At 43.1% G+C, this 24,974-nt stretch overlaps 1 protein-coding gene across 1 annotated transcript in view; it reads left to right on the top strand.

Moving 5' to 3' along the window:
* The first annotated feature begins 682 nt into the window (after window positions 1-682).
* The window catches only part of GNG10 (G protein subunit gamma 10), a 75,961-nt gene continuing 51,669 nt past the window's right edge, over window positions 683-24,974 (top strand). The window contains exon 1 of the mRNA XM_077475349.1: window positions 683-899. Coding sequence (XP_077331475.1) covers window positions 819-899 — 81 coding nt within the window. The 5' untranslated portion in view covers window positions 683-818. The remainder of the gene's footprint in view (window positions 900-24,974) is intronic.

The raw sequence follows: 24,974 nt of genomic DNA, 5'->3' as shown, positions 1-24,974 counted from the left end.
GGCCCTATTATGCATAGCTCCCAACTGTCCCTGATTTGGAAAAAAGTCCCTCTGTCCCTTTTCATTTGTCCCTCATTTTGGTCTGATCTATATAGTTGTATCTAAAATGCACTTTTTATCTTTCAAAAAGTGTTTCCCAGCGATAAACCTTTCATTCAATTTCTAAATTGCTGCATTTGTACATTTTAAAAGCCAATATAAAAGAATAGAAGTGGTAAAAAAATAAAAGCACTTTTTGGGTTTAACAAATATATTTTTTTGTATAATTCACCTTTACGGGGCCGTGGCAGGGGGTGTGTCCTATGCCTACATTCTTTTGCTAATTGGTGTCCCTTATTCCCATGTCAAAAAGTTGGGAGGTATGGTATGTGTATGTATGAATGTGAGATAGGCACCTTAGATTGTAAGCTCCTTGAGGGCAGGAACTGATGTGACTGTAACATATACTGTATATGTGAAGTGCTGTGTAAATTGATGACTCTATACAAGTACTGTACCTGTCATAAATAAATAAAATGTAGCATACATTGTATTGTATCCTGGAGCTTTCCCATCCCATTAGCTTGTACTGTTGATGCGCTTCTCAGTGCCTGCCTGTAGGTGGCGCCCGCAGCCAAGCTTTTCCCAATGCAGAGTTTGGAAGCTGCAGTTTTGTGCTGGATGGGTAGGAGGGAGAGAGAGAGAGAGAGTGTTAGTTTAGCTGCTTGTGAGATCATTTCCTGCCCGGATCCGAGCATTGATCACAACTACTATCTGTTGGAGAAGCAACAGGGTCCTGCTTTCCCCCTACACCGAGTTCTTCTCCTGCTGGACACAACATGTCTTCAAACTCTAACCTGAGCACTATGCAGAGACTGGTGGAGCAGCTGAAGCTGGAGGCCAGTGTGGAGAGGATCAAGGTAATAGAAGTCAGCTGATGGCAGAGGTTTGGGTGGGACTGGCACTGACAACTTGGCAGTACATGGCATCTTTGTATCAGATGGACTGACATGTGAAGATGGTGAAGTCCACCCTGTTTCATGAGCACTGTCCATGAAGATGGTCAGTCAAGGCTTTCATCCATCATCTCTACAAAGGGGCTGGACAAGCCCTTCTATTAAACATGGGGTACATGGTGAACCCCCTACTTATCTGCTCTGTAGGCTGGAAAAAAAACTGAATAAGCCAGTTGCCTGGCTGTTATGTTGATCCAAAGGCTTTAACCCTTTTGCTGTCAGTCGTTTTTACATCCTTCTTTTTTATTAAATTTTTTTTGCACCCATATTTTAAATCAAACATTTAAACATAAAAGCCCCAAAACGGTATATATTTTCTGAAAGCAAAGACCCTGGAGCAGGGGTCTTTAAATTTCCTAAACAAAAGACCACTTTACTGTCCTTCAAAGTGGATTTGCTAAAGGCAAATCCACTTTGCACCGCAAGTGCAGTCGCTGTAGATCTGAGGGGAAGAACTGAAATGAGGGGAAGCTCTGCTGATTTTATCATCCAATCATGTGCAAGCTAAAATGCTGTTTTTTTTGTTTCTCTTGCATGTCTCCCTCAGATTTACAGTGACTGCACTTCCAAGTGCACTTACAGTGCAAAGTGGATTTGCCTTTAGGAAATAACCCCCCCCCCCCCAGTGCCTTTAGTCAGTAGGATGAATAAATTGGTGTCAGTGGGAGGAATAGTGCCCCATCATTGGTGTCAGTGGGAGGAATAGTGCCCCATCATTGGTGTCAGTGGAGGAATAGTGCCCCATCATTGGTGTCAGTGGAGGAATAGTGCCCCATCATTGGTGTCAGTGGGAGGAATAGTGCCCCATCATTTGTGTCAGTGGAGGAATAGTGCCCCATCATTGGTGTCAGTGGAGGAATAGTGCCCCATCATTGGTGTCAGTGGGAGGAATAGTGCCCCATCATTGGTGTCAGTGGGAGGAATAGTGCCCCATCATTGGTGTCAGTGGGAGGAATGGTGCCCCATCATTGGTGTCAGTGGGAGGAATGGTGCCCCATCATTGGTGTCAGTGGGAGGAATGGTGCCCCATCATTGGTGTCAGTGGGAGGAATGGTGCCCCATCATTGGTGTCAGTGGGAGGAATGGTGCCCCATCATTGGTGTCAGTGGGAGGAATGGTGCCCCATCATTGGTGTCAGTGGGAGGAATGGTGCCCCATCATTGGTGTCAGTGGGAGGAATAGTGCCCCATCATTGGTGTCAGTGGGAGGAATAGTGCCCCATCATTGGTGTCAGTGGGAGGAATAGTGCCCCATCATTGGTGTCAGTGGGAGGAATAGTGCCCCATCATTGGTGTCAGTGGGAGGAATAGTGCCCCATCATTGGTGTCAGTGGGAGGAATAGTGCCCCATCATTGGTGTCAGTGGGAGGAATAGTGCCCCATCATTGGTGTCAGTGGGAGGAATAGTGCCCCATCATTGGGGTCAGTGGGAGGAATAGTGCCCCATCATTGGGGTCAGTGGGAGGAATAGTGCCCCATCATTGGTGTCAGTGGGAGGAATAGTACCCCATCATTGGTGTCAGTGGGAGGAATAATACCCCATAATTTGTGTCAGTGGGAGGAATAGTGCCCCATCATTGCTGTCAGTGGGAAGAATAATACCCTGTCATTTGTGTCAGTGGGAGGAATAGTGTCTTATTATTGGTGTCAGTAAGTAAGAGGAATAGTGCCCCATTATTGGTGTCAGTAAGAGGAATAGTGTCACATTATTGGTGTCAGCGGGAGGAATAGTGTCACATCATTGGTGTCAGCGGGAGGAATAGTGTCACATCATTGGTGTCAGTAAGAGGCATAGTGTCCCATCATTGGTGTCAGTAAGAGGCATAGAGTCATATCATTGGTGTCAGTGGGAGGAATAGTGTCCCATCGCTGGTGTCAGTGGGAAGCGTCCCTTCGCTGGTGTCAGTGGGGGGAATGGTGCCCCCTTGTTGGTGTCATTGGGAGGAATAGTGCCCCTAAAGCCAGGTACAGGCAAGCAGAGGGCCGCAGTTTGACTACTGCCCTAGAGAATAAAATATGTGTAGTTCTAATTTTTTATTTTATTCCACACGATATTCCCGCAAAGGTAAAAAATACACTAAAGTTAATTTTAGGGCATACAAACGCAATACATTACCCTATTTTTTGGTTAAGATATAAAAGACGAGTTTGCACCAAGTAAATGGATACCCAACATGTCAAACCTTGAGTTTGCATGCACCCGTGAAATGGCGACAGATTTTAGTACCTTATATTTTGCAAAGCCGGGATGAGAAATGGAGATATCTATTTATTTATTACATTTACCTATCAATTTACGCAGCACTTTACATATATATTATACATTCACATCAGTCTCTGCCCTCAAGGAGCTTACAATCTAAGGTCCCTAACTCACACTCATATATACACATACACAGGCCAATTTAGACAGAAGCCAATTAACCTACCTGCATGTCTTTGGAGTGTGAAAGGAAACCGGAGAACCCAGAGGAAACCCACGCAGGCACAGGGAGAACATACAAACTCCAGGCAGGTGGTGTGGTGGTTGGGATTCAAAGCGGTGATCCCGGTGCTGCAAGGTGAAAGTGCTAACTAGTAGTAAAAGCAGCACACATTACATATAGTTAGGTACACTTTTAACCCCTTGATTGCCTAGATAACCCCTTCCCAGCCAGTGTCATTAGTATAGTATTATCACTGATCACTGATATTGAGGTCACTGGCAGTTGGTCAGTTGCGCCCCCCCCCCTTCCCAGCGCACCAGTGTCAGATTGCCTGCAGCACTATTGCAGTCCCATTATAGGTCGCTGGTCACTGCCATTAGTAGTATATAAAAAAAATGCCAGTATATACTGTATACCATAGTTGCTATAATTTTCACACTAATCAATCAATATACACGTATTATGATTTTTTTTCTTTTTAATCAAAAATGTAGCAGAATATATATTGGCCAAAATGTATGAGAAAATTTAATTGTTTTAAATTATTTTTATTGGATATGTTTTATAGCAGAAATGAAAAAAATATTGTCTTTTTTTTTGTTTATACCGCAAAAAATAAAAAAACAGAGGTGATTAAATACCACCAACAGAAAGCTCTATTTGTGTGAAAAAAAATGATTAATTTGTTTGGGTACAGTGTTGCATGACCACCTAATTACCAGTAAAAGTAGCACAGTGCTGAACAGCAAAACATGGCCTGGTCATGAAGGGGCTAAAGTCTTCCAGGAGCTCAAGTTGTTAAAGTGACAATCAGCACTCCAATTAAGATCTGTGTATAACATTTCCAAACAGGCTGAAGGGCGCTTTAAAGGCTTCGAGAAAGCTTCTGGAAACTTGCCAAAAGCTTGCTAAAAGTTTCATAAAAGCGTTTGAGCTTCCAGCTTATTAAAGAGGGATTTCACTGTAAAATTTTTTTATTAAAAGCCAGCAGCTACAAATACTACAGCTGCTGACTTTTAATAAATGGCCACTCACCTGTCCCAGGATCCAGCGATGGCGGCAGCCGAGGCCAATCGATCGCTCGGCTCTCAGCTGCTGCCGCCGCCATTCTAGGTGAGGGAATCGGGAAGTGAAGTGTTGTGGCTTCACTTATTGGTTCCCTACTGCGCATGCGCGAGTCACACAGCGCAATATGAATGGTCCGTGTGTCCCAGCAGACAGCGCGCCGGGACAGGAAGAGGCATAGACTCCCGTGGGAGTCTATGCCTGGAAGTGGGTGCAACTACCTGTCTTAGACAGGTAACTGCACCCCCTCCCCCCTGAAAGGTGGCAACTGTGACACCGGAGGGGGGGGGGGAGGGTTCCGATGAGCGGAAGTTCCACTTTAGGGTGGAACCCCACTTTAATTGCTGGAGTTAGGCTTTACAGTGGAACTAAACCTTTAAATACCTCCCCGCTCAGTGATGCAGTGTCTGCAAACTCCCTGAGGTTCAAGGTCTTTGGCCATCTTGATGGGCAGGAATGATGTAACTACCATGCATGCGCACAGGACTTCATTCACCCCAGCACCAAAGTGTGCCGAGAATGTATATTGAGCTGCACAAGAGCACATTTGTGTACATTTTAAACGTCTTAGAAGGAGAAAGGTAACAAGTCTATCCTGGAATTTATAAAGTGTTGTTGACACTCATTAGAAATCTGTTTCCATTCGTGTAACAAATGGCGCAACTTGCCTTAGATAGAATTTTGTCTGCGTCACAATACTCGCATGTATGACACAATTTACTCCAACATGGAAGAGGTCTTATTTACCTCTACTTTGCTTATCACCAAATTTTGCAGTGTTTCTTTACCCCTTGTATCCGGCCCTTTAAGGGCTTTAGGATGCCAGGGGGTGGGGTTTATGATCATGTGACCGCTGTGATTGGCTGTCACAGTGATCTCATGATCGGAAAGCTTTCTGATCACAAGCGGCGATTGTGAACTTTCCATTAGCTGCTGGTAACTGTGCCAGGAGCGCACAGGGTGTGTGCTCTTGGCACAGCTGTATTACATCAATTCATGCAAATATATGGCCACTTGGCGCCAAGGCCCATCTGTAGAGAGGCTGCATATTTGGGTGCGGCCAGTGCCAATGGGCTAAAGTGATATTAAAATTTTGGTGTTCTTTTTTGAATAACAAACACCTGCTGTTTGCAGTGGTTTTTGCACAGAGCAGCCTGGATCCTCCCATTCTTGGGTCCCTCACCAGCACTCCTGGCAAGTGCCAAGCAGCTTGCAATGGGGGCACCCAAGCAGACTTGCTCCCGAGGCACAGCTCGGCCACGTCCCCTCCCTACACGAATTGGCTCAGTGGCTGTGTTTAGACTGGCAGGGGTTAGACTGTTCACCTGGTAAGGTGAATTTCCACTTTGCAAAGAAAATTTCCCTTAGCTTATTGACTGAGGTGAAGTTGGGCTGACTTCTATCATACAATTATGTGCAAGCAAATATACTTTTTTAACCACATTCACTAAGATACAGTGGTGTGAAAAAGTGTTTGCCCCTTTCCTCATTTCCTGTTCCTTTGCATGTTTGTCACACTTAAGTGTTTCGGAACATCAAACCAATTTAAACAATAGTCAAGGACAACACAAGTAAACACAAAATGCAATTTGTAAATGAAGGTGTTTATTATTAAAGGTGAAAAAAAATCCAAACCATCATGGCCCTGTGTGAAAAAGTGATTGCCCCCCTTGTTAAAACATACTATAACTGTGGTTGTCCACACCTGAGTTCAATTTCTCTAGCCACACCCAGGCCTGATTATTGCCACACCTGTTCACAATCAAGGAATCACTTTAATAGGAGCTGCTTGACACAGTAAGGTCCACCAGAAGATCCTTAAAAGCTACACATCATGCCGAGACCCAAAGAAATTCAGGAACAATTGAGAAAGAAAGTAATTGAGATCTATCAGTCTGGAAAGGGTTATAAAGCCATTTCCAAAGCTTTGAGAATCCAGCGAACCACAGTGAGAGCCATTATCCACAAATGGCGAAGACATGGAACAGTGGTGAACCTTCCCAGGAGTGGCCGGCCGCCCAAAATTACCCCAAGAGCGCAGCGACAACTCATCCAAGAGGTCACAAAAGACCCCACAACAACGTCCAAGGAACTGCAGGCCTCACTTGCCTCAGTTAAGGTCAGCGTTCATGCCTCCACCATCAGGAAAAGACTGGGCAAAAATGGCCTGCATGGCAGAGTTCCAAGGAGAAAACCACTGCTGAGCAAAAAGAACATCAAAGCTCGTCTCAATTTCTCCACAACACATCTTGATGATCCCCAAGACTTTTGGGACAACATTCTGTGGACCGATGAGACAAAAGTGGAACTCTTTGGAAGGTGTGTGTCCAAGTATATCTGGCGTAGAAGGAACACTGCATTTCATAAAAAGAACATTATACCAACAGTAAAATATGGTGGTGGTAGTGTGATGGTCTGGGGCTGTTTTGCTGCTTCAGGACCTGGAAGACTTGCCGTGATAAAAGGAACTATGAATTCTGCTGTCTACCAAGAGATCCTGAAGGAGAATGTCCGACCATCTGTTCGTGTACTCAAGCTGAAACGAACTTGGGTTCTGCAGCAGGACAATGATCCTAAACACACCAGCAAGTCCACCACCGAATGGCTGAAGAAAAACAAAATGAAGACTTTGGAGTCGCCTAGCCAAAGTCCTGACCTGAATCCTATTGAGATGTTGTGGTATGACCTTAAAAAGGCCGTTCATGCTCGAAAACCCTCTAATGTAACTGAATTAGGACAATTCTGCAAAGATGAGTGGGCCAAAATTCCTCCAGGACGCTGTAAAAGCCTCATTGCACGTTATCGCAAACGCTTGGTTGCAGTTGTTGCTGCTAAGGGTGGCCCAACCAGTTATTAGGTTTAGGGGGCAATCACTTTTTCACACAGGGCCATGATGGTTTGGATTTTTTTTCACCTTTAATAATAAACACCTTCATTTACAAATTGCATTTTGTGTTTACTTGTGTTGTCCTTGACTATTGTTTAAATTGGTTTGATGTTCCAAAACACTTAAGTGTGACAAACATGCAAAGGGACAGGAAATGAGGAAGGGGGCAAACACTTTTTCACACCACTGTAAGTGAACATCCACTATGTAAATGAAAACATGGTCTTCTGCAGGACCAATCTTTCTTGTGACACGGGCACCATGTTACACCTGTGGTGGTCCTGCCCACTTCTGGTGTAATTTTGGGAAGCTGTCTTCCAGTTTGCTCATGACTTCCCTGTGACACCTGAACAGGTTTACCACAAGTGGCCAGAAAAGGTTTATTCTACTTCCTACTCACCACGACCCGGTGTATTACACCCACTCACTGAAATTTCTCTACTCTGCCCTTATGTGTGACTGCACTGAATCACATGTTGAGTATTCGGGAATAACACTCTAAATTCACAACAACATGGTACCTGGATTGAGTTTTTGAATTCTGACGTTCTGAGATGGTACCTGAGAACCATGATTCATAACCCTGCTCGCTGTGTTGTCGAGATGCTGGCATGCAGAGTCAGACTAGATTGCCTTCTCTCTCTTTCTGTTTTCTTTTTTTTTTTTTTCTGCATACACACGGTCACACAAATGTTGGCCAACAATTACAAATGTGGGAACGTGGTGACGTACGATGAGCTGAGAAAAAGGAAGTTCAATAGCCAGTGCGGCTCCTTCTGCTTGATTCCGAGCATGTGTGAAATTTTGTGCGTCGGACTTGTGTACACACAATAAGAAATTCCGACAACAAAGTTTTGTTGGCAGAAAATTTGACAACCTGCTAGCCAACAAATGTTCGATGAAGCGTACATACAGTCGGACTTTCAGCCAACAAGCGCACATCCAACATTTGTTGTTGGAAAATTCTGATCGTGTGTACGGGCATAAGAGTCTTCCTTTGTGCCTACTGTTCGGATTTGTACTGCATTATGAAATTGTGCACAAGTTTCTACATCTTTGTATTTCCTGAACTGAATTTCTGCAGATCCTTACGTTCCGTTTCCATTTGGAAAATATTTAATAAAATTAGTATTATGCTTTTAAAGTGGTACTAAACCTACAACCTTAAAATCGGTATGCAGTAAAGCATGCTTGCTATACTCACTGTGGAACCTAAGGTGCTATCCTCCTCATTGTGTAGAAAAAATGTGTAAAAAAAAAAAATTCCACCGTCCCTAAACCATCTCCCTGATAGTATAGAGCCTTGAGGGCACTCTGCGCATGCTCAGTTTGGTGTGAATTGCTAGAGAGTTTTTTGGGAGGGTGCATGTGATGGGCACAAGGCCATTCAGCACTGTCTAGAGTGTCAGGGATCCTGCAGCCTCATAGGACAGTCAGAGGAGAATGAAAACTCCTCCTACAAGCTTTAAAGCTCCCCAAGTCTGCCTCCCCTTCCACTGCCACATTTGGGTCCTTTTGGGGGGGGGGGAGCAGGTACCTGGTTTTGACAGGTACCCACTCCCACTTTTAGCTAAGTTTGCCGCGGTCAGCCAGAAGTTTAACCCCTCCTCCTGCCCCCTGCAGCCTGCCTATTTACAGAGCATAGCACGATTCGCACATGCACAGTAGGAAACCGTCAGTGAAGCAGCAAGGCTTCACTGCCGGTTTCTCTTAGTCGAGATGGCGGTGCCAGCACTCGAGAGCCGATTAAAAAATCGGCGCAGGTGAGGAAACTGCTGGGTGGCTTGACAATTAAGTGCCCTAAAATAGCTGCTGATTTTTTACTTTTGAAAGGGGGGGGGGGGGGGGGGGTTGGGAGCGGAACTCCGCTTTAACCAGACACTGATAGAAGTCATAAGATTGCTTTATACTGCTGATGAGAAAGGGTATTTAGCAGTTTATATTTGCATTTCCATGTTCTGTATATTGTGGGAGACCAGGCGTAGTGAATGCGGGGTCCTGGGTTTAGTAACACTTTAAGTGGTTGCAAAACCTCAGACATGAAATATGAACAAAGCATATTCCTCTATAGTGTACACTTGTCTCAATCCAGAGCACTAAATGTCATTTGTGTCTACTTGTTCTGCAGCATGAGGCTGCATTCACACTACGTTATTTTATTTTATATTTTTTGTGAGAGTTTTTGCAAGTATATAGAGGTGTTTTACATGTGTATTCAAGCTTCAGGATTTTTTTCAACCAATGGAAATCACTAGAGGGAAGAGGTCAGATAAGTATATTTATATGCTAAAATATGCTTGAAAAAACACTCAAATTATGTGTTTTCAGGAGCTTCCATTGAGCTACAGGCTACAAAACACGGTGTGAATGGGGCCTAAGTCACTTCTGACAGGTTTTCCTGACACCTAGACAGGGGAGGGAGCTCCAGCACACAACCTGTGGTTGACAACCTTAGCTCTGTTCCTGTGTGAAGGGAGATATGTTCCTTCCCTTCAATCAGCTCTCCTGTAAATTTAGCTCCCTGCCCCCTGTTTTCTGGCAGTTCAGACAAGCTTTAAATGGCTGTAGAGAACAGAGGTCTGCTGATACATGGGTACACCTTATGTAGGAGGATTTGTTTCATATAGTATAGTCACTTCACTGGGAATATGTAAGCATTTACAACCACATTAATGTCTCATTCACACAGGCGTACTAATCTGTATATATTCAGGGAAGTGACGTATCTGATCATGTGACCCCCGATGACGTCAGATGTGCTAAAACATTGGATGTGGTTGAGCGTGTTACGTCACTTCTGCCCAGCGGAATGCAGGTGGAGTGCATCCAGCATCCCAGCTTCCACCTTTATCGTTTTATCCTGTTTTTACTCTAAGCGCCAATGTTATCGCTATTTTAATACAATAAATCCTACGTACTTCACCATGGGAGGCTGTTTTTTCCTTTAATGCATTGCTGACGACTGGACATCTGGTGGTTTGCATGTACCTGCTCTGGGAGCCTGTTGACCTGAATCGTTGCAGCATTTGAGAGATCATCCGCTGGATGTGACTCCTGTAATGGGAGTCATATAATTCTGGTGAGTAGGCTGTGTGACAGATGTTGGTGGAGGAAGACCTACAGTCATTTTTTTGCTTGATAAGACAACTCGTGCACTATTGGAAGTTTCTTTTAATGGAAGTTTATGGACACTATATTTAAATAATTTTTTGGACACTTTACAATATATACCCACTGGAGACATCTGGGGGTAATTTTGTTCTATTGTTTGGACATAAGCACTTTGTGTGTGGGTATGTTGATCTATATGTTTATCCACTGAATACATCTAGTGGTCGTTCAAGCTATTTAAGTTGATGCACATGTAGGGGCGTGTTTTTTTTCACAAATTTTATACTAATCTGTACACCCACCGTTGGGATGCCCAGGTGTTCAGTGTAGGCAGCCTATTCAATGACAGGTGGCTAGCTGCACAAACCTGCATTCCAAAGTGTACAGTGCCTTGAAAAAAGTATTCCTACCCCTTGAAATTTTCCAGATGGGACAGTACAAAGTAGCTAATACTAAAATAAACGAAACTGACACAAATATATTTAATTGGTCATATAATGGCCACGGTGTTTTTTTTTCAAGGGGTAACCCAAATTTACCACATTCAAATGAGCCAAAATCAGCTTTCAGCATGGCATTACATTTTAAACTTAATGATCCAATACCAGATCTCAATCACCATGTCCCTCCAGACTTATACTGGAAGACAAACCCCCACTGAATAGCACCGTGACATATAACATAATTGATAAGAGGAAGGGTGGGTGGGAGAGGTCCTCTTCAGGTGGCTGGCAGCTGCGGCAGCAACCGGCTTTTTATAAGCAGTCGGAGGGCGTGAAGAACAGCCCCCCAAATTCCTCCAATGGCGGCTTGTTGCTAAGGGAGATTCCACCAATAGAACCTGCCGAGAGAAGGGAGAGAACAGCACAGGCAAAGAGCCCTTTGCCCTGTCCCCTTGCGGGCCCCTGGATAATGCCAGGGACCGAACATGGGACAGTACAAAGTAGTTAATACTAAAATAAACGAAACAGGCACAAATGTTTGTTCAAGGGGTAACCCAAATTTACCACATTCAAATTATCCAAACTCAGCTTTCAGCATAGCATTACATTTTAAACGTAACAAAATGATCCAATACCAGATCTCAATCACCATGTCCCTCCAGACTTATACTGGAAGACGAGCCCCACCAGCCAAAACCAATTGTGAAACAAACTGCTGAGGCCCCCCAACACCGTGGCTTCCTCTATAATATTCTGTAAACCTACATTGAATATGTCTAGACCTATGTCAGACAAATGTACCAGGTCTGATCTATAGAGACCTGAAAGAAAACCTTCCAAATCAACGTGGCGATAGGATAAGTTGTTGGAAGAAAATAAAAAATTACGAATGGTTCTATTTAAACGCCTACGGATCTTGTCTAAATAAAACAAATTGCCAGAAGGGGACCAAAGTAACCTAGGAATCATCTCAGAAAAAGCAACAATTGAGGATGGAAAAAGGACCATAAACGAAAAAAGGTCCTGCTTCATCTCACATAGAAGATTCCAGGTTTTAACTTTACCAACATAATACCATGCCAAAAGATTTGCAAAGCATGAACATTAAAACCCAAAGTCTCTGCGCAATTCCTTGTCTTGGCTCTTCTATAGGTTTAGTGAATAAATGAATGGCCTAAAATCCAGACCTTTAACCTAGGAAAATCTGAAAGAGAAAACTAAATCAGGTCGAATGTAAGACTTATACCTACAACTGTCCCAACGACCCAACCTCTGAACTTTCTCTGAAGAAAATGCCATAGAGTTAGCAGCAGTGGCTGCCCCTATGCTGAAGGAGTGGGAGGAGAAATAAAAGCCTGACAGACCAAGGATCTTGAGACAAGAAGAAAGGACAGAAGAGAATTGATAACGAGTGAGAGGAGACAGGTCATTGTGAATAAAAAATGAACTATGAAATAAAGGTCTGAAAGAAATAAAATTTGAATCGTTTTGGACAGGGCAGATAAGAACATACCAAGTCCTACCTAAATTTAATAATGCATCCCTTCCCAACTTGGTCAGTTTTTGATCTTCAAATATAGTGAGTGAATCTGAAAAAACAGCCACATAGCTATCCAATAGGATAGTGCAGGAAGACTTTTGAGGCGGAAAACTCAACCAGACGTAAAGCCCCAAAAAAAGCCAGAGAAAAGGCTGCTTTTAAATAATACAATTTCATAGGGGGAAAAACAGACTAAAGGCAAAGTCTGCATTCATTTAACTAATAGTTCAATAGAAATGGGTCTCCTACCATCTCTAACCAAATGGGAACGCTTAAAACCTTTCAATACCTGACAGACTCGATAAAAAGTAGACAAAGCAGGCAGGTCAAGAATTTTTAGAAAAAAGGGTACACCTGCCAATATTTTATGGATAGAAGCGGCACTAAGCTTAGAGTGGATTAAAAAGGTAACAAAAGGCAGTGCTGTATAAGCATTGACACTGACAATACTTAAATTGTACATAGAGCAGAAATTATTCCATCTTAAACATACTCGCAGATGGTCTTCCCATGTTCTCAATAAAACAGACTTCTTCAAATTGGCAGAGATTAATCCCAAATCAAGCCCCAGAGGAATTCCGGGCATTGGGAGCCAATTGGGTCTGCCTCCGGAGCCAAGACGCGGAACCTGGAAAACTGAAGGCGAGACAACGAGTCTGCAATGTTATATCTTACACCTGGTAAATGTTTAGCCTTAAGCCAAATTTTATATTTCATACAATGGAGAACTAATAAAACTAAGCAATTTAATTACAAATTCTGATTTAGAGGATAAACAGTTGATCGCAAAGAGGACGCCTTTATTATCCGTGTGAATTAACACACTCTGATTTTTAAACAAGCCACACCAAATAACAACCGCAACCACTACCAGGAATAACTCTAACAAGACTAAATTACGAGAAATTTCAGGGATCTTCCAAGATGTATGCCACTCTGAAGCACACCAATGACCTGCCGAGAAGGCTTTAAAGCCTATAGAACCTAAAGCGTTGGTGAAAAGGCCTAGATCGAAATCGTCTAAAAGTTCCTTCTGCCATACCGTTGAGCCATTAAAACCTAACAAGAACTCATCCCATACTTTTAAATCATCCTTAATGGCTTTAGAAATGGTAACATGAGAAAAGAGGATATTAAAGCATCTACATCAATGACAATACCCAAAAATTCCAAACTAGTGGATGGGAAACACTGTTTTCTCCCAGGCAAGGGGAATGCCAAAATCTTCACAAATAACAAAGAAAGCTGACAGAGAATCAGAGCAAGAAGAGCAATCGGATGGACCTTCAAAAAGGAAATCGCTTAGATAATGAAGAAGTCAGAACCTGGGTGAACCACAGACACTACCCATTGAAGAAAATAAGAAAAGGCCTCAAAGTAAAAAAAAAAAGATAAGGAGAAACCCATTGGCATACATTTATCAAAATAAAAAAATCTGTTAAAATTAAAACCTAAAGAACTAAAGCCTTGGGGATGTACTGGGAGTAACCGAAATGCAGACTTGATATCAGCCTTGGCCATTAACGCATTTTTTCCAAAGTGCCTGAGAAGAACCAAGGCCTCATCGAAAGAGACATACGTGATTGAAGCATCAAAATCGGCAACCTCGTCATTGAGAGAATGACCAGCAGGATAGGACAAATGATGCATCAGGCAAAAAGAGCCTGGCTCTTAGGGACTACACGCAAAGGTAAAATTCTGAAATTGGAAAAAGGGGGTGATGAGAACGAACCCGCAATCCTGCCCTCTGTTAATTCTTTCTCAATTTTATCTTTAACAACGTCTGGATGTGAATAAACCGTAAATTAAATTATTATTATTATTATTATTATTAACTAAATACAACCATTCCCAGAAAATCCAGGGACCAAAAAAACATCTTTAAAGCTGCTATGAAGCAGCTCCGCCATCTTGATGTTTGGATAAATTTCTAGCCAGGGCAGCATGCTTGACAATTTCACTGTTGTCGGTGCCTTTTGAAAACCCGTCTCTGGATTGAGGCTGTCCTGACATGGCAGAGGCTTTGCGATAACATCTACAAGCAGGGTGCGACCCTGTACAGTATGAGCACTCATGCTTGTATCTACAGTTGGTCAAAAGCTTACATTTCCATTCATTAAACGCAAAACAGAATCCTTTGCAAAATGAATTATTAGAAGGGCTGGGTGTTTGATATGGCACCTGCAGTTTCAAAGGCAGCATCAGATTTAGCCAAAGGCCAACGCCCTTTACACCCCAATTCAGAGGATGTACAGCCAGTTTCTGTCTCTGAAATTCTCATCGTAATGAAACCATGAGATGCCACCAAAATGTCTAAAGGCTTCAGCAACAATATCCAGGTGCTGGAATAACCCAAAACATTTTACTGGAAACTTTTCACCCATTAGTGAAGCAAAAATACAGAATGCTTGTAGCCAATTCTGTAATGTTCTAGGTGTGGCTCTCCTCCTATCTTCTTCCGAACAATCCTCTGATTTCTTATCCAATTTAGAAAGAAATTCTTTAGAAGGAGGCAGGAGGGATAATAAGTCAACAAACTCTCCTCTTCAAATTTTCTCTTTAACCGAGGAGTACAAATGGAAGCCTAACGGGGAGATTTTGCACGGAAGATCCCCTTTCATACAAGCTTCTACCACCTGCAAAGGTGCATTGTTAGAGGAAATAGGCTGAACAGGACCACCAGTATTAACTAAAGTGTTCTGAGTTTTGAAAGGGTTAAACTGTTTATCTATAGGAATAGTAACATTACCCTGAGAACGCATAGCGTTCCAAATAGAGCCAACTTTTAATGAATCATCAGTAACTGACTGTTGAAACATATTACCAGTATCTTTATAAGCACCAATATTTTGTGCACCTGAAAAAAGTAAAGGCTGCACTTCCTGCTTTACACCAGCAGGTGGAGCAGTATTAACATTTAAATGATTAATTGCGTTTTGACCCGACATTGCTCCAGCATACTGTGCTCCTGGCACTGCACCAGAATACTGTGCACCTGGCTGAAAATTATAGGGAAATGTACCAGAGGACTGTACACCTGATATATTATTAAGAGGAGCACCAGAAAGCTGTGTCTCCTGAGATGCACCAAATACATGTGCCCCTTGTAACGTAACAGAAAGCAGTGCCTCCTGTACAGGGAGATGTGTTTGACCTGCAGCATTCAGTAATTGCTGGCTATTCTGAAAAGAACTGCCAGCACCTGACAACAGAGCCCTGACCATGAGAGAGAGAGGGAGACACGTGTTCCCATTCTGACAGACTAGCAAAAGCATTCGCTAAAGAAACCAGAATAAAAATTAATTAAGGCATAGAAGCAACAGAATTGTCACCTGGTGGGCTATCCAACACAGCATTCTGATCCAAAGGAGCTGCAGCGCTGGCTTTTAGATTGGAGGCCGAGGAGGGTAAAGTTGCAGCATCCTTATACCTAGAACGAGAAGCAGAGGTGAGAGAATCTTCCCTAGAATAAGGAACCGCAGGGGCTGCTGACTTTTTCTATTTTTTTTTCTTTCCTACAAGTGGGTGGGAGCTGCCAGCTGCTGCAGATTCCCTGTGTTCCTCCATAGTCATATTCGGCATGGGCGTCAGACAGGCAGGGAGAGAAGAACAAGCAGACGGGTCTTCAGCTAAGCAATGCCGTAGCCACTCCTCACCACCGAAGCATCCTGCTTTTTCCAGGAGCTGACGAGTGGTACACAGGAGCGCAAACCGGTCCTCTTCAGGTGTCTGGCAGCTGCGGCAGCATCCGGTTTTTTATAAGCAGTTAGGGGGCGCGAAGAACAGCCTGCCAAATTCCTCCAATGGCGGGTTTTGCTAAGGGAGATTCCACCAATAGGACCTGCCAAGAGAAGGAGAGAACAGCACAGGCAAAGAGCCCTTTGCCCTGTCCCATGTGGGCCCCTGGATAATGCCGTGGACCGAACATTTTGGCGTATTACAACTAAAAACGTAAATGTATTTTATTGGGCTTTTATGTGATAGACCAACACAAAGTGGCACATAATTGGGAAGTGGAAGAAAAATTATAAATGTTTTTCAATATTTTTTACAAATAAAGTGTGGCATGCATTTGTATTCAGCCCCCCCGAGTCAATACTTTGTAGAACCACTTTTCACTGCAATTACAGATACAAGTCTTTTTGGGGATGTCTCTACCAGTTTTGCACATCTAGAGAGTGACATTTTTGTCCATTCTTCTTTGCAAAATAGCTCAAGATCTGTCATGCCGTGTGCACACGATCGGAATTCTGGCCAGAAAAAGACAGATGAGAGCTTTTCATCGGAAAATGCGACCGTGTGTATGCTCCATCGGAATTTAGCTGTCCGAATTTCCGCCAGCCAAAAATTGATAGCATGTTCTCAATTTTCCCGACGGTAAAACTTTCTATCGGTAATTCCGATCGTTTGTATGCAATTCCGACACGCCAAAAATCACGCATGCTCAGATTCAACTATGAGACAGAAGCTATTGGCTACTGGCTATTGAACTTCCTTTTTCTAGTCACGTCATATGTGTTGTACGTCACCGCGTTATAAATGCTCGGAATTTGATGTGACCGTGTGTAGGCAAAACAGCTTGAGCCGAATTCCGTCGGGAAACCATCAGAGCTTTTTCCGACGAGAATTCAGATCATGTGTACGTGGCATAAGATTGGATGGAGAGTGGCTGAACAGCAGTTTTCAAGTTTTGCAACAGATTCTCAATTGGATTTAGGACTTTGACTGGGCCATTCTTTGACCTAAACCGTTCCATTGTAGCTCTGGCTTTATGTTTAGGGTCGTTGTCCTGCTAGAAGGTGAACCTCCTCCCCAGTCTCAAGTCTTTTGCAGATTCTTACAGATGTCTTCTAAGGTTGCCCTGTATTTGGCTCCATCCATCTTCCCATCAAATCTGACCAGCTTCCCTGTTCCTGCTGAAGAAAAGCATCCTTACAACATGATGCTGCCAACAGCATTGTTTAGGGTGATGGGCAGTGTTGGTTTTCCACCACAAACAGTGTTTTGCTTTTATGCCAAAGTTCAATTTTGGTCTCATCTGACCAGAGCACCTTCTTCCATGTGTTTACTATGTCCCCCACATGGCTTCTAGCAAACTGCAAATGGGACTTCTTATGGCTTTCTTCTTACCACTCTTCCATAAAGGCCAGATTAGTGGAGTGCACAACTAATAGTTGTTCTGTGGACAGATTCTCCTGCCTGAGCTGTGGCTCTCTGCAGCTCCTCCAGAGTTACCATGGGCCTCTTGACTGCTTCTCTGATTAATGCTCTCCTTGTCCGGCCTGTTAGTTTAGGTGGATGGCCATGTCTTGGTAGGTTTGCAGTTGTGCCATACCCTTTCCATTTTCAGATGATGGATTGAACAGTCCTCTGTTTGATGTTCAAAGCCTGGGATATTTTTTTGTAACCTAACCCTGCTTTAAACTTCTCCACAACTTTATCCCAGACCCGTCTGGTGTGTTCCTTGGCCTTAATGATGCTGTTTGTTCACCACGGTTCTCTAACAAACCTCTGAGGGTGTCACAGAACAGCTGTATTTATACTTAGATTCAATTACACACAGGTAGACTCTATTTAGTGATTAGGTGACTTCTCAGTGCAATTGGTTCCACTAGATTTTACTTAGGGGTACCAGAGTAAAGGGGGCTGAATACAAATGCACACCACACTTTTCATATATTTGTAAAACATTTTGAAAACCATTTATCATTTTCCTTCAACTTCACAACTATGTGCAAATTTCACATAAAATCCCAATTAAAATACATTTACGTTTTTGGTTGTAACAAAATGAGGAAAATTTCAAGGGATATGAATATTTTTTTAACGCACTGTACATCTGTGTGGGTCCTGCAATGATCAGAAAGCAGTCTGTCTGCATTCTGATTCAGATTCATGCACCAGACCCACCTGGCTCCATGGGCAGTGTAGACAAGGAAAGGGGAAAGAGCTCTTTTTTTTTTTTGCCAAAAAACACCTAAAAGGTATCTTCTACTAAAACAAAATAAATAAAAAATGTGCCTGCAAGCAATTTTTTTATTTTTTTTTAAACATGCAGCTTGTGAGGTAAAAATAGCACAGACCGATCAAGTAAACTAATGTAGCCATACACAGATCAGTGTCAGTGTTGATGGACGAAGCTAGCTATCGTAGTCCATAGCGGTGACACCCGTGGTTGATTGGCTTGCAGGCTCGAATTTGTAGCCATCCACGGCCAGCCTTATGATGGCCAATATGTTTCGATAAATATTCAATTAATTTTTTTCTCTCCCCATAGGAATAATTGATCAACTGTATAGTCAACAACACAATTGATCGATATGCGACACACAGGGAAGTGCATTTCGATCGATTTTTGGAAGACACAATTGTAGTTTATTGATTGTATGTATGTCTGTTTCCATCATGAAACCCATAATCTGATCAATTGAAATATGATTAGATTCATGACCATAGCATCTCAGTGCTGCAGATCGATGCAAAACTATCAACTCTGTTTGCTTAAATTTAATCTAAAAGGCTATGTTTACAAGGCAGTTTAGCAGCAACGAGGGGCGGCCACTGGCAAGAATTGATTGATTTTTTTTTTTATTCTTTTCCAGTAGTTGTAAGCAATGTGGGCACATTCTGTGTGCAAACAGCTGTGGCTGTCAGATTTGTACTCTGTACAAATCGATAGTCCCAACCATGATGTCGGATGATTTGGATGACACTTGCAATGACTGCCCAAACAACAAATTAGTGAACATAAAGTAATTTGAATTTTTAGGGGTGGCAAAACTGTGAAGTCATAATTTTGAGTTTTTGAACTGGAACATGAATGCAGATCATGATCTTTTTCTTTTTGTTTTGTTAGTAGATCAGAATAACAGCCAGGCAACAAGCATTTTCATAAGGAAGACCGCAGTACAAACCCCCATATTTCTGTCCATGGAAAATTCGCTTTGATCTCTTCTTGCATCTAAAAGCCTTGTGCTCCTGTATTTAGAAGTACATGTACTTATTGATCTGTAATAGCTATCAAGGGCTAACTTATTTTTTCAGGGGCGGCCCACAGGAAAGCCCATCACTTTTTTGTTTGTGTGCTCATATTTTAAAACATTTACTATATTTCATTTTTTTTATCACCGCTTCGTATCCCTCTGTTTGATGTTCAATTTACCTCTTCTAAACATCCCTTACATTTTTGACGACCTCATATTGTAGTTTAAAATTTGGTTTTCAGGGTCATGTCTAGTATTATGGTTCCATATAATGATTTCTGAAATGTGTATAGTTTTTAGTAACAAGTACCTGTATATTACGTATGAAGTGAAGATCTAAAGATCTGGATAGGTAGAGAAGTATCGGTATAGTATAGTTAAAAAGGGATATCCCCGTCAATTGAGTGATTACAAGTGTTTTAATGCATTTGTTATTTAATTTTTGTATTTATGTGGATCAGTGATTGTCAACCAGGGTTCTGTGGAACCCTAGGGTTCCTCCAAAGGTTACTAGGGGTGCCTTCAGCATTGGGCAATTTCTGTCTCTCAGATAAGTTCCCACCGACTCCATTGATCTTTGTAGCTATCTGTAAGGAGGTAATTCTTCCCAATGACCACAAGTGTAAGGACCATTCTTCCCACTGACCATCACACTATTGTATCATGAGTTGTAGATTTCTAATTTTTAGCAGGGGTTCCCCCGAGACCAGGGAACTATTTCAAGGGTTCCTCTGTGTTGAAAAGGTTGAGAGGCTGATGTGGATGGTTTAATAACCTAGTTTTTTTTATTTTTTTATCACGTTATGCCAATTCTGACACTGGGACTGTAAATCACGAATGCAAATCAATATAAAATGAACTCCACATGTAGATTACAGGGAAAGGAGCTCCACGTGGTGGGTGCTTCCCTCCATGTGCACTGTATCTCTCTGTCTCGGTGACACAGTTCAGTAATTGTGTGCAGTGTCCAGCCTGCAGGCAGCGGGTGTGCTAAATAATGCATGCCTCTCTTTACTGAATATTTTTCTCCTTTGTTTTTACAGTCGTTGATTCTGTTTGCTTTATAGAAGGATCTGACTCTCGGCTAGATCAGTCAGTTGGTGATTGAAAGTGAAAAGGGTTGTCAATTTCGCAGACATAATCTCCAGATGGTCATTTTTGGCCTGCATTGCATCGAATTTATGAAAGGACACTGTAGAAATTTAATGTATGCGTGATTTATTCAGAACTCGATAAATCCCGGTCGCCATGGCGGCTAGAAATTGCATCCTGGCGCCTGGGCTTTTGTTAGTACATTCACTGTTCTGTACACCGACTCCTGTGCGCTCACTCTTAATCATCAGCCTGCCACTCCTTGCACTGACTGCGCTCTGACCGTCGCTCTCCATCCATTAGCAGCCTGAGCCTCCCTGGCTGTCTGAACCCAGCGATGGCCGCCTTGTGGTTGGCCGAACTGGTCACATTCGGTAGCAGACAGTTGGCTCGCCTGTGGGTGATCGCAGTCAGCGCAGCTGCTTGCTTCCTCCACACTGTCTGGGCCTCTGCTTTGGATCTCCACACCCATCACAAGAGCATGGTAGAAAAAAAGAGCCCTACCAGGTGACAGGGGACATGGCTGTATCCCCTCCTCTCCTCTGTGCGTCTGGCTCCATCCTCCCCTCCAAAACATCAACAAGAGAGGGGAGCACCAACCTAGCACATTACCACAATACATTTTATTTCAACACAAAATAAAAATCGTTATACTCACAAACGCATTATATAAGTGCACTCGTCATAACAAGTGGAACCAATCACCTTCAGAACTGCTGCATTCTACCAGTGGAGGAAGGACAGGATGCATCTGTGGTGAGGCTGGCGTATTTCCAGGACGAGCCCTCTTCAGAGCCAAGATAGCGAATGACCCACCTTAATCTCAGTGCACATTTTGCATTCTATAAGGATACCCATTGTCCTGAGGGGGCAGCATTGTCCCAGGCGACAAGGAAGAGTTCCTACACTATATACACCTCAAGGTTCACTATTTGAGTATATATATCTGGCTTTGTCCTCCCTTCCAGCTGGCTGCATGGCCTGGGCACTGACAACCAACACCACGCCACTGAAGGTGTGAGCAATTCCTATTGTCTGACACCCCTGACATGCAGTTACGGGCGCCTGGCTCCTAACTTTTTTTTTTTTTTTTTTTTAGCTGGCTTCTAGATTCAAATCAAATTTGTAAAGCCCTGAATTTTATATATAGTGTCACCTAGGTTTCTCTCATGCAAAAGAGGAGCTCCAGGGCTTGTGGCTAATGTGCAGAATGTGTTCTTTCAGATCTAAATGCTGTTCTGAATCCCAGGAGCCTGGAGGCCGTAGTAGAGTTCTAGGTTCACGTCATAAGTCAAACCTCACTGGTAGTATCCACTGTCCACAGGCCTTCATATATTTGAGCTGGCTGATTCATAGGGAACTACTTTCGCTCTCTCAGCTGTGGTAGCCTGCTGCTGAGTGAAAAGGCTGAGTGTTCAAAGTGTACAACTATAGGGTACACATGCTGCCTGTTTTGGGTAACTCTCTGTGCCCCTCTTCCTGGTAGACTTTCACTTTGACACAAATGGGGAACTGTACCACCTTTGGCTTTAATAAAGACTTTTTGGTTGAGATTGTTCCAAAAAGACCATCTCTGATAAGACTTCCCTGGACTGTAGATGGGTATACCAGGATCCCAGTGCTTTCTGGCAGTTTTGAACCGATAACCTTGCTAGACATTTTCTGGTTAGAACCGGAAGTATGCTTGATGTATACATACTTAAATTTGCTGTAGTTTCCATGGCTGATAGCTGCATTGCCAGCTCTCAACCTTGCCAGTTTATACTTCTGCAGCGCTTGGAAAGCACACCTGGAAAAACCCAAATGCTAAAATTGCTGTTTAAGAGAGAAGTATATGTTGCTTCTTGCTGCAATGCTGACTTTTGTCCTGACATAAGCTACCACATCCAATGCATTGTAACTTTGCATGTTATCTACCACCAATGTCTTTTAACTGGTGCTTGATCTTGAGCTGACATTGCAGTTCTTCCTGTGCATAGAAGACCTAAGCAGTGTTTCCAGCCCTGCCTGCAGCATTCTCTGATGGCCCACATCTGTTTAGGCTTAGGTTTTAAAGAGGAAGTAAACCCTGATGGGTTTACTTCCTCTTTGATTCCCTGCAAAGGTAAAGCATAATGGACTACTATGCATCGCATAGTAGTCCATTATGTGTCACTTACCTGACACAGGAGCCAGCGAAGTCACCGCTGTCCCCTGTAGTTCCGAGCATCCATCTTCTTGGTGGGTCTCCGTGGGTCTCGCTGCTCCGGCGCTGTGATTCGCCGGAGCAGCGATGATGTCACTCCCGCGCATGCGCACGGGAGCCGACACTCGCGACATGTCGCCGCAATTTGCGGCTTACCCAGTGCGCCTGCGCGCTGCTTTCTATGGCGCATGCGCCGTAGACAACGGTGGCTGCCTTCAGGTAGATATCTCCTAAACCGTATAGGTTTAGGAGATATTTCTTGGACCTACAGGTAAGCCTTAATCTAGGCTTACCTGTAGGTCAAAGTGGTTTGTAAGGGTTTACAACCACTTTAAGGCTTTGGAGTTATTTCACCTTTTGCAGGAAAAAAAAGTAAAAGTCTTCTAACACCTGACACCCTCCCCACCCCGGTCTTGTATTTACCTCTGAGGTTGCCGAGCTGTGAGCTATTTTGCAGACGCTCCAGTGGTCGGGGATTTGAAATCCCCACTCTTTACCCTCTTCTCCATCAGCGCTTCTGGGACAGACCAGATGGATTCTGATTGGTCAGCCCCGTCAATGTGAACAGATTGTCACCCCTGGAAATGTTTCTCAATATTGATGAAGCTCATCTAGAAGTAGGTGCACTTGTATATTTATGAAATATTTTGAGAGTGGCAAAGATTTCATCTGGACCTATTAAGATTTGCTTTTCATGTCTAAGCAGCCTAAACGGTATATATATATATATATATATATATATATATATATATATATATATATATATATATATTATGTGTGTGTGTGTGTATATATATATATAAATAGGTTTGTAATTGAGTGTTTATAAGTGAGGATAAAAGTGTCTTTCAACTTTTAGTGTAAGCCTTTTGTGCTCTGCACCCACACACCTCTTTGCAGTGTATAGCTTTGGGCATTTTGAAACCAGTTAATTGCCTGTGTAGAAAATAGTCTAAAAATGGTATTGTTAAGAAAGAAATAAGAACTGAAATTCCCTTTGGTCATGATACTTTTTCCTGTTTGTGAATAGAATGATTTATTAAAAGCATTGAGCATCAAGAGAAGAATGAGGTTTGGTTATCCATAATGCACAGAAATCTATTATGTCAGCCAAGATCCTTAGCTCTAATACTAACTTGTAAACAGGTTGAAATAGCTAGAGCCGGGAGGATAGGAGTTAATGCCTCTCCTGGTTCTTTGGTCTTTTTGGGAATTCTGCTCTGGATCCAGCTCACTAATCCTGTGGTAAATAATAATGGGACAGTGGTCCAGTACAAGTGTTCGGCCACCCGTCTGGGGGACAAGGCGTTCAGGGATTTTCCCCTGTGGGGAAAGCCTAGGAGAGTGAGAGAAAGCTGTATCTGACACCTGTAAGGGAGAGAGACGGAGAATAATACCCGCGAGGGATATCACCATTGGGATATAAAGTCATTGGAACCTAAGGTTCATCCCAAAGACATCAACACTAGACTATGCCTCTGAAGGACCTAAATCTACAGGAATGTGCCTCTGAAGGACTGTAATTGCTTGGACTTGCAGGTATGCCTGGGCAGCACAAGCCTATAGTTAGGGGTAGGGACGTAGGTAAAACCCTATTTTGTATGTGGGACTTTGAGATGTTCTTTCTGTACTTTTCTAAGTAAAATATTGAAACATTATTCTTGCCTCACCTGACGTTACTAAACATGTGTATTGCAAATAACCGGCATGCATATAGTTCACCAAGTGGGTCTTAACACATTGGGGTATGAAGACGCCAATGTGAAGACATGTGGTTACCTAGGGTAAAAGAATTTAACAAGCAGCCGGTCAATAGCATGTACCAGTTATAGATGGAATTGCCTTTTAGCAGCTAGAGAAATGTTGTTGGCACTCCTTCCACCAGCTGTCTGTCTCCAAGAGCAATGGCAGTGGATTTGCGCCACAGAGATCCCCATCCTGTACAGCATTACAGAGGTTCAAGAGATAAGTGCACGTGTGAAACCAGCGCAAAAGTGCACGGCTGGGCCCACTCTGTTACTGGGGAGTAGTAGTGGAAAATTGGAAAATGGTGGACAGGTGGCTGTGGACAGAGCTTAGCATGTCCCTCCTAGAGTTACCTGGAGAACAGTTGCAGTGCCAGTGTACATGGTGTATGTTCATCTCTAGGAGTAAAGGTCCACCTTAAGGTTGAGTATTTCCCCAAGACAGCCTCAGCCTTGTCTCAGGGCATTGATGAACATGGCACAGAAGTAAAGGTACCCTGTGT

Source organism: Lithobates pipiens, unplaced genomic scaffold, assembly GCF_037356315.1.
Source record: "Lithobates pipiens isolate NorthernLeopardFrog02 unplaced genomic scaffold, aLitPip1_a1.2 Scaffold_13, whole genome shotgun sequence".
NCBI lineage: Eukaryota > Metazoa > Chordata > Amphibia > Anura > Ranidae > Lithobates > Lithobates pipiens.
The sequence above is the reverse complement of the archived record's forward strand: the minus strand, read 5'-3'. Positions and strand labels throughout refer to the sequence as shown.